This window comes from Parus major, chromosome Z, assembly GCF_001522545.3.
Source record: "Parus major isolate Abel chromosome Z, Parus_major1.1, whole genome shotgun sequence".
NCBI classification, from domain to species: Eukaryota; Metazoa; Chordata; class Aves; order Passeriformes; family Paridae; genus Parus; species Parus major.
Window position 1 is genome coordinate 11,530,008 of NC_031799.1, and position 11,088 is coordinate 11,541,095.

The 11,088-nt window shown below is 36.4% G+C and overlaps 1 protein-coding gene across 1 annotated transcript in view; it reads left to right on the top strand.

Moving 5' to 3' along the window:
* Positions 1 to 10,859, top strand: part of WDR70 (WD repeat domain 70) — a 135,625-nt gene extending 124,766 nt beyond the window's left edge. Inside the window, exons 16-18 of the mRNA XM_015615245.2 lie at positions 1,668 to 1,784; positions 2,116 to 2,278; positions 10,382 to 10,859. Coding sequence (XP_015470731.1) covers positions 1,668 to 1,784; positions 2,116 to 2,278; positions 10,382 to 10,466 — 365 coding nt within the window. The 3' untranslated portion in view covers positions 10,467 to 10,859. The remainder of the gene's footprint in view (positions 1 to 1,667; positions 1,785 to 2,115; positions 2,279 to 10,381) is intronic.
* Positions 10,860 to 11,088: the final 229 nt, after the last annotated feature.

The following is an 11,088-nucleotide window of genomic DNA, read 5'->3' on the forward strand; positions in this document are numbered from 1 at the left end:
ACACATTCTTCACTGTAATATGCTTTGTGTGCACTGTCCATTAGTGTTTATACTCTGAAGAACTTGTGTGATTTTTTTAAAAGGAAACTCTGCTTAAATCACAGTAGAACTTGTGTGTTCAGTGGCATTTAAAAATGTCATTGAAAGATATAGGACCCAGCAAGTTTTGGGGATTTTATCACTGAGTTCTAGCTGATTAGCTATGTCTTCCACATAATTTTGAAAGTAAACAGATACTTCCATATACATCAATGCAGAAAGATGTAAGGGTGTGCATTTGCTTAGCAAATTTTTTAGTTTTTTTAATATTTTGGAAACTTTTCAGAAGTCAGATGTCTGTCTTTTGAGTTTATGGATAGAACTGGGAAGATCTGAAGATCTAAGTACTTTTTGCAAAGTGAAGTGATCCCTTTTTTCTTCTCCGTTTTCCCCCCACCTCTTTTTTCTTTTCTGTTTTTTTCTTTTTTTCCTTCAGACTTCTTGTTGTCCTTTAACATCAGAATTGCCTGTAATAGCCACTTAAAATGCAGAAATGTTGTTTTAAGGGATTAAGTGTCACTTTTAAAACACGGGAATATACAGCATGATTTTCCCTTAGACTGCCTTGACTCTACAAATGGCAATGGCTTGGATCTGTGCATTAGTCACCTCAGATGCTCTGTGGAAACTGATCAAGCTTAGTGCTTGCCAGGAAATTGTCCCTGGCATTTCATACCTAGCGAAATCTGCAAAAATAAAACACTTATTTCCAGAGATCTGCTGTTTCACCTGGCTGTGACTTCATTCAGGCAAATAATTTGAACAGGCTTATAGAAATAAGCTGAAAACTCAAGCTGATAGATGCCTAAATCCTCCCTGATGGTTTTCCCAATTCAATTCAGAGATGGTGTTCCTGAATTTTAGATTTGTTTGGTTATTTTTTATCTTTACTGGCAGCAATAAGCACACCTGCATGTGAGATCTGAACCTCACTGCAAGAAAGCCATGTCCCTTAAATGGTGTTTCTCTGTTATGGCAAATGACTTTCTTGTCTGACTGGATCAAGGCCATTACTGTGACTGAAGATAGCACTTTCATGAGGAAATAGTAGTTCTAAATCCTGACAATTTAGCCACACTGTCTCAGTTATGATATTTTTCCAATGGTGATTAATCTTATTATTTAAGAAAGAACGTGATTATGACTTCATACACATAAAATTACATTTGGGATTGTTTTAGGGTTTCTGCTCCACTCTTTGTCATATCTAAGAATGTATCAAGCGCCTTGTCTTGTTCTTAGAATATGAGAAAGCTGAAGAAATATGGGAACTTCAGAAAAGAATAACTGATTGGTCACAATGCTAATGTGGAGAACTGAATAACATGAATGAAATATACATAAACTGTATATTTCTGTATATAACTGCATGTGCAAACTGTATTTCATATGAGAGGCTCCTGCCTGAAGGAACCCTGATATCTGACTGTTTTCATCTTGGAAGAATTCAGCAGAAAGAAACCCCTGAAAGTACAATTCAGTAAACCACTGTTTTGATATGGGGCTGCAAAGAGGCTGCTCTTGCCGCCTTTTCCATTTCAAGAAAGAATCCAACTCTTTGTATTTAAAATGTTGAAAAGAAAATGGAATTTATGACATCTGATTTTCTCCCATCTGTGACCCTTCAGCCCATGCGCTTCCGATGTTCCGTGAACCACGACAACGAAGCACGAGGAAACAGCTGGAGAAGGATAGGTTGGACCCCATGAAGTCTCACAAACCTGAACCTCCAGTAGCAGGAGCAGGTAATCTAAGCATAATCATATTGGACTGTCATATGCCAAAGGGGCCATCATGTTTTGATTCTCCACTCATTTGGATTTGCATTTTTGGGGTGATGACTCTACTCCATAGATGTATGGGCAGTGTCCAGCACTTTTAAGACATTGATGTCTCATTGGAGTGCTTGCCTGCAAAAAATTAATAATTACAATGGTTTACTTTGAGTTACATAATCAGTAAAACACACACTTGAATGCAGCCCTAAGTTAAACCCTTCCTATAGCATTAAATAACCTCCTTGTCATTGTTGCAGGCTCTGCATATTTTTGCAATATTTTTCTCTTTGTGCCGCAGGTCGTGGTGGTCGTGTTGGGACTCACGGGGTCACCCTGTCATCATATATAGTCAAGAACATTGCCCTGGACAAGACAGATGACAGCAATCCTCGAGAGGCCATTTTACGTCACGCAAAGGAAGCAGAGGAAAATCCATACTGGGTGGCTCCAGCATATGCTAAGTAAGGAAACAATTAAGTAATAATTCTGGGGGCCAGTAGGAGCTTAGTTAAAACAGATGTTGTTAATGCTATACTTCACCTTTTTTGGATTGCTCCCACAAATATGTACACCAAGAATAAACTCTCTTATAAAGATAAGAGTTTCCAGGAGGTTAAATTGCTTCAATTTCCTATTTCCACCTTTATAATGCACCTGCCAATGTTAGAAGTTATTTTAAAGCTTTCAAGGTTGATTTGAATCTAGAATCTTCTCCAAATCAGTGTTTTATACCTGATGATAGGATGCTGCCTCACTGATCTATTGGGATGATTTTCCAATACACCCTCTAGTGCTGACTGATTCTCAGATTAAACCTTCAAAATGGTGTTATGATAACATGGTGTTATGATGATTTCTCGAGAGTAATAAGTTTTTATCTGATTTTTTCCTACATGAGGACCCGAGTAATTGCCTGAATAAATTTGGTTTTAAAGGTACAGCAATATTAAAATTCGCACTGATAAAATCTCCTACCAAAAATTCAACATAAATTTTCAGGTGTTACATAAGTTAAAGAGCCTTATCAAGACTTTTGTGGTAAAACCTTGGTAATCCCACAGATAGTACTTTATTACATTTAAATTATATGTGTGAGTGTGGTATTTGTGTGTATATATTAAAATGAAAATTGCGCATTTATTCTTCTTGGATGCTTTCTATCCAAGAAGTTTTTTCCCTAAAAAAAATACATCTCAAACAATGAAATGCATTCACAATAGTATAAAAATAAGTACTGCATAAATGCATTTCATACTAATGAACTCAGACTAACACTTTAAAAATTACTAGAGTTGTCACATTTTATTATCATTGATGGAGCTTTTTTCCACAAAATAGTGTCAAACAGTGTTTTCAAAGTGCATAAGGAAAACATTTTGAAGAGTTGGAATAGTCTTCATGGAACAGTCTGCCAGTAATGAATTGCTTTTCTGTTTTGCAGCATAGTGTTCTATCTCCAAGGCTGTACATTTGTTACTTACTGACTACTTTCTTTATTAGTGCTCAACTCAGTAGTGAACCAGTCACCACCTCTTTCCAGAAACTTGAAATATTCTATAAACCACAGCTTGTTTTGGATGGTGACATTTGTTTTCTGACTTGACCCACATGTTCACAAAGATAACTTAATAGCAGTTCCAAAGCAGATCAAGAATGTCAGTGACCCAGCCTGGCTTTGACCAGGTAATTATTAATAAGTCTTAGACATTTTGTCTTAGATATCAAACCAGTGCATTGTATAGTATTACTTTTGGTATAAAAAATGGGATAGTTGAAAGCCTAATTCTGTAGCAGTTGTTGTAATGAATATGCTAAATATTGATTGTTATTTGTTTGAGAGTTTATGATTGCTAGAGAAGAAATACACTCGGAATGTGTAGGCGTCTGGTTTTATTAGAGGAATACATTCTCAAAAGTAAATACAATCACACACTCCATCAGGTGGATAGACACATATGAGCATATTTTTGGCTTAGTAACTTCATTGATTGTGTATTAAGTTTCATCTCCAACACCTGCAGTGTAGTAGACATGAAACTTTTAAAACAAAGCTGTTTTAGAGGAGGCTTACTGTGTCAGGTGGCCAGATCTCATTACAGTTCCTTGTTAAAGATGTGGCTGCAGGGGAAGAGGAGAGCTGGCTGAGAAGTGGGCAGGATGCAAGTCCAGACTGCTATTAACTTACACACCAGACGGTGATATGTATGTAGGGAACTGGACTGCAGCCAGCAGCACCCTGCCTTGATGGCTTTGTCAGCTGATAAATCTCATCCTGGTAAAGCTGCCATTATCCTTGCTTTAAAAGCTTCAATTTCAGATATATTCTATGCAAAAATAATTTAAAAACTCCCAAACAATAATACTATTAATAATAACAACAGTAACATAACAATAGTAATGACAATTGGAATAACAGCACTAATACTAATAACATCTAAGACAATGAAATGCAGAAACTTTATTATGTGTCATGTCTTAGTTTTCAGGAATTCAGGACTATATGAACAGCCACATAAGGCTGTACTTTTTTAATGTAATATATATATAATATAATATGCTATTGCAATTACATCCTACATCTGCCTTTATAGAGCATGGCTATTTAAGCTGTATATAAAATGCATTTTACAGATGTACTTACAGACTTGTATATAATAAAATATGCAAATTGCAAGTAATTCATCCAAATTATCATGTAGTCCTGATTTGTATACTGGACAGCTGCTTTAGCTATAGTAGAAGTTGCACCATACAGTTAGGAAAGGTGATATTCTGATACATTTTTAAAATCATATACTGTCTTAAGACCTAAAAACCATACATCCAGTATGTTTCACTTTTTTAAACAGTATTTATTCTTTTACTACTTTATTCTTCTGCTACTAATTTTTCCACATCTCTTGTAGTAAAATTTTACTTAAACATGGTATAAAACTCTCTACTTGATATATCTTTTGTTTGACAAAGCTTTTGGTCCTCTGCTGTCTATGCACATTAAGTTTTCACTCCCTTTCTTCAGAAAATATGTAAGGAAACTATAGTTACTTAATTTTCTCCAGTGACAGTTATTAAAGAATTTTCAACTGAGAAAATTAAGAAATGCTCTTTTCTGGTTAACCAGTTTTCATAATTTGGAATATGATGACAGGATTGATTTTTCTGTTCCTGATCCATACTGGCTATGCCATCCTCAATTAGTTAACAGATTTAATGCTTTTTTAATTGTATATGAGGGACAGTGACTTTTTTACGTGGGTAGGTAGTGACTGGACAAGGGGAAATGGTTTTAAACTAAAAGAGGAGAGATCTAGATTAGCTGTTATGAAGAAATTCTTTACTCAGAGGATAGTGAGGTACAGAACAGGTTGCCCAGAGAAACTGTGAATGCGCCATCCCTGGAGGTGCTTAAGGCCAGGCTGGATGGGGCTCTGAGCAACCTGGTCCAGTGTAAGGTGTCCCTGCCTATGGCAGTGGAGTTGGAACTGGATGATCTTTAAGGTCCCTTTTAACCAAAATCATTCTATGATTGCATCATTTTCACTTCAGTAAATTTTCTAAGAAACACATGACTTCTGCTGTTAGTTATTCGCTGGTATGCATTCTGTTTAAAGATATATCTCTTTTTTTAGAGTTAAAAGTGCCTAATTTACTCTTGAAGCTGAATATTCATTTGCATTACTTATAACTTGAAAAAAATTTTAAGCTTATCATTAGCTTGACCTTTCTGTTCCCCCTGACATTTGAGCCAGAAAGGAGGGGGAAGTACGTAGGAGACAAAAGAATGGGTGAAAAACAGATGCTGCTGAAAAGGATACTGGGGATGATAAGAAATACATGCTGAATAAGGAGATGACATGTCACAGAAGCCCAGTGTGAATAAAGTGTCAAGTAAGATGTGTTCAACACAGCAGAAAAGTCATAATGGATGAGGATAAGGAAAAGATCTTGAGATTTCTCAGGAAGAAGGTTGTTAGAGTCCTTGGCAAGAGCCATTCCAGTGGAGTGAAAGGGAAGGAAGGACAGATTGAAGATTTCAAGTAAAGAACTACAGGAAAGGAACTTGAGGCATCAGTTGTAAATGTTTGAAAATTACATTCTTTGTGAGCTGTTTGTTTTAACACAGCTGTACAGATATACTATAATGACTTCAGATGTCCTCTGAAGGATCAGCAGGAATTACTAAGCATTGTAGCTGAGTGCCTAATCAGGCCCAGATGCAGCTTTCTTCTGTACCAGAGAGAAAGTGCGGGTAAAATTTCCCTCCTCAACAAGGTAAACTAGAGGAAAATACCTTTAATTTCATTGATGTTACCCCTATTTTGCAGTCTTTTTCATTGCTGCTTGTCACTGTCAAAAGGGAATTACATGAAGCAAGAGTCTGGAGCTGTGTTGTGTTCACTGAAATATTCTCAAGGGCAGTGCCAGTCTGTGAAGTGTTAGTTAATTGTAATGGTACAAGTATCATTAGTTGAAGAATCAGTACTGAGCAGAATGTCTTGTAACAGCAGCCTTGTTGGCATGCATTGTTATATTTATCCTAAATATTTTTTTCTAAATTGGTAATTTTGAGAGGGAAGTCTCTGTGATTTAGAAAAGAGTCAGGCTGGTTGGTGGGGTAAAGAACAAAAAAGGTGCCTGATGCTGAAAACCTTAACTTTTCTGGAACATGTTTTTCATGGAACAGTCTGGAAGTGACCGTTATGACATTATTCTGGTTTCCAAGCATGCTTGAAAATCTTTTTTCTTTGTTTCAGTGGAATATAAACACAAATTTCAAAAGTTACTTTGACATGAGTCACATGTTGTGATATGCAGTTGTCATCTCCAGCTGGTTTTGCTGTAGCACTATTATTTATCTGCTAGTCTATGATCCTCATATGTCAATGAGCTACTTTTGTTGGATTGCTGAAAAGCAATTAAGGAAACAACCCATAAGCAGAAGGATTATGGTTACTCTAAAGCAGTCTTTGTGGCCCCTGGAAATTTTCTAGAGGTCTGCATATCTGAATATCTTGATAACTACTGAAGAGAAGCACATAGTATAAATAAATCATGCTAGTTTGTTTTCCCATTTTTGTTTGTAGCCTGTTACCATAACCCACAACAGGAATGCATTTTTCAGTGTATGAGATACTGGTTTCAGCTGACAGTCATGTGGAAACACAGGATCATAGAACAATTTAGGTAGGAAGGGAATGCCTGAAGTCATCTAGTACAATCTCCTGCTTAAAAGTGTGTTCACTGCTCAGATCCAATTAGATTTGGGTTGTTCAGGGGTTTTTTCAACCAAGGTTAAATATCCTCAAGGAATGGAAATACCCACACCTGTCTGGGCAGCCTGTTCTAGTAATCTGGCTGGTGGGCACAGTATGCCCTTGCTAAGTCCATGCTGGCTGTTCTCTACCACCTTCATGACCTTCATGTATCTGGAAATGTTTTCCACTGGGATTCATTACATAGCTTTCCTGCAAACTGAAGTCAGGTATTTCCCCAAATCCTCATTTTGCCCCTCACAAAGATGATGATGATGTTTACTTTTTCTAGCCATTGAGAACCTCTCCCAGTCACCATATTATCTTAGTGATGACAGGGTGCCTTTGCAGTGACATGGGCCAGCTCCTTCAGTACCTCTGGATCCACCCATCTGATACAGACTTTTACATGTCCAATGAGCTACAAACTCTGTCTTCCTCTTCCTGTTGGAAATGTCTCAGTCTGTACCAAAGACTGCTGTAGTGTAGGAAAGCTTGCAGACCTGAGGACAGACCTTTTCAGGGAAAATGGAGCTGAAAAAAGCACTAAGTATCTTGACTTTTTCCATACCCTTTATCAGTGGTTTACCTGCTCAATAAAACACATTTTTCTTCACATTCCTTTGGCTGTCAGTGTAGCTGTAGAAGTTCTTTGTTGTTGCTCCTCACACTTCTTTTCTGTTTCAGTTCCATCTGAGCTATGGCTCTCCTAACTCTGTTCCTCCGTGTTGATGTAATAGCTTTGTTCCTCTTAGCTGAGGGGGTGTCCTTGCCTCCTTTCTGTCCTTCCTTTTTGGAATTTGTGGTTTATCACTGTCAGATCCATATGCATCCATGCCAGGCTACTGCCAGGCTGTTCTTTCTCGGATGAAATGTAATCTGTTTTGTGGAGATTTCCTCAAAGATCAACCAGTTTTCCTTGGGCCTCTTTGCCCTCCATAGTATTCTGCAATGGGATCTGCTAAACAGATCCCTAACAAATTGAAATCAACCCCCAGAGTCAAGGATAAATAAAACTGAGAAATTTGATGGGGGGAAAAGAACACAGCCCTCAGAAATAAGAATACTTGTTAGTAGAAAACTTGTTTTGATAATTTTTGTATAAATATTAATCATACAGCAAACTCTTAATACACTAGCAGTCTCCAGTGCAGTTACTAAGCAGAAGAAAATTGTGTTTAAATTAGATTAAATGATCATTGCTGATAAAGCAATAACAAAAACATTGTTTTTAAATGGTCAGGCATATGAATCACCCTAGGTGCCCCAGTTACAGATGTGTGACTTGTGGAGGTGGAACAGTTTGCATTTCACCTAAGGCTATAGCTATTTCATGGTAATTTTAAAAAGTGAGGTAGCAAGCAGACTTGACTTCCTCTGCATGTTTTTGCTTTAGCTGAATAATGCTAGATTATGGTATAGTAGCTCTCTTATTTTTTTTTCTTTTTTTCTTCTTCTTTCCCTACCTCAGCTTTTCTGTACTCAGTAGCTACACTTACCTTTTCTGAAGTCTGTGCCTTTTTTCTGTGCCACTCCTATCCTGAAAAAAACACAGGTTTTGCTGTTTGTTTCAGAAATTTATTCATTCCTCTAAGTTGGAAATGTTTGTCTGAATTATGACAGCTACAGGTTTGTGGTCAGAAATTCTAGGCTTCCACTTGATGAGCTGTGCTTTACTAATGAAATTCTTAATACTGAGGAAATCCTAGAGGACATTTAGATACTTCTCATCTGTTGTGGTAAAAGGAGGGTACATTGCTAAAATGGGCTAAATAAACCTTTTGTCAGTATGTCGGAAAAAAAGAGAAGATTCCATACATTCTTCCTTTTCAGCAGCTAGCAAAATCCAGTATTTCAGCCAATAAAGCCTTTGTCCCTGGTGTCTGTTTTGGATTGAATATTGATTTTTTTTCTTCTGGGTGTTTTTTTATTTCTTTCTTCAGCAGTGGGTTAAGTAGAGTTTATATAAGTATTTTATAATGAAATTTTTAAATTGGGAAATATTCTTTAATGTCAATTATGCATTCTATGGACAGCAGAAGGACTCATGTAGCTTCCACAGTATAGGTCCTCATGTGGGTTTGCACACAGACCACCACCATGTGCCAGTCGGAGTTCTGCAGTAGGGCCACACCTGGAATTATCAGCCTGACCTTTTCTCCATAGCAAGGTTGGAGGATGGAGGAGCAGGCAGGGTAGTAGAAAAATCCTACGTGTGAGGGGAGTTGTCTTTGACTAGTTTTGGTGATTTTGAACCTATTTGTGTTACATATTTAACAAATGGAGAATACTGCTAAAGATTCAGAGCTAATGGCTTGCTATTGCTCTCTGTAGTCAGCCTATTGTTCTGTATAAGGCAGGCACAGTTTTTTTAAGGTTTATGCATTTTGCAAATAACAGTTGTTGTACTAGTAATGCTTCACATCCTTAGACTGATATAAAAACATTTGTTAATATAGTAATGAGATAACGGCTACCTTGGCTGCCTTTTATACTTTGTCATGTTGAGAAGCTGAGCACAACCAGCATCAGAAATCTGATAGTTCCAGCTCTGCAGTGATTGTGCTGAGAATCAAGTCAGAAAAGGGGACCATGCAGTTCCTAAGGTGCAAAACAAGAGAAATGAATGTCCAGTTTATTGAATTGGTACTTGATACTGTGTTCATTTAGAAAGTAATCAATAATTACTTTTGTGACATTTAAGTTGTATTTAAATTTCACCAAAGAGTGGAGGAATTGATACCATCAAGCTTGACTGTCAGATACACTGTGTTCTCATATGAAGATCATTACATTTTTATGTTACAGTAGTGTTAGATTAAGGCTCTGGGGAGAAGCTGTTTTTTCATACATGGGTTTAGCCAGAAACCTGGCTTAGCTGTTCTGTTTTCACTTATTGGTTGTTGTTGTTCTACAGTGTATCAAATGCAAGTTTCTTTTTAAAAAGTCATGGAATGAGGAGGCCTGTGGCTCTGCTTTTCTAGCCTGGAATTAAATGTATTTGTCCCTCACTATTATCTTAATTTTATTCATGGAATACACAGATTCTGATTGTAAGCTAATGAGGAAATAATACTTGCAAAATATGTGTGCTTGTTGTGCTTGTTTGTCTGTGAGCTGCAGGTTTATTCAGTTCTGAAAAGGTTAGTTGATAAGTTATTGTGAAAAATAAGTAATGGGCAAGTCTAGTATGCTCTATTTTTGAAAGTGTCTATATGTATGTATTTTGTTTCTGTCTAATGCATGTCTAATACAGTTTCTGATTAAGTATTGTAGTCTGACCGCTATTTTAATCTTTTTAATGTTTTCTAGAACACAGCCAAAAACAGTTTTTGCAGAAGTGGAACCAGAAGATGATGAAACAGACAAGCCAGAGTGGAAAAAACGTAAAATCTGAAAAATAATTGGTCTAAAGAATCATTTTAGGGCATTTGATACAAAATGAAACATTTTTTTCTTTATTTGGAATAGTGGGTTAAAATTAGAAGCCGGTATTACTTTACTTTATAAAACCTGCTGCAGTATAAAAAGGGATTTTTGAATTACACTGACTTAATCCTACATCTGAGTTTTGTAAAAAAGAATTACTTATATTATGCAAATAACTCCTGTATGTCAGTTACCTAGATTTGTGAGTTAAGTGAAAAATATTTCTTTTTAAATAGTGAATTCATTATATTGCCAAATGTTTTTTTTTTCATTACTGCCAGCTTTACAAATGTCACGACAGTGTTCAATGAATTTAAGTATACAATTAAGTATACAAATAAAATAGTACAATTGCTCAGTCTCCTTTTTGTTTTTTCCAGTTAAGAGCTAACAGATTACTGCTTTACAAGTGCAACAAAGTTTCAATTAGTTGTTGTGTAATATTCAAGTTTAGTTCATTTGTGTCTTCACTTAAGTTATAACTCAGTTCACAATCTGTGTGAGTTATAGAAAATTTATTTTCTAGTGTCTGTACTTCTTTGCATGATGTTCCTTTTTAGCATGTATAGTAACTACAGTAGCATTGTACA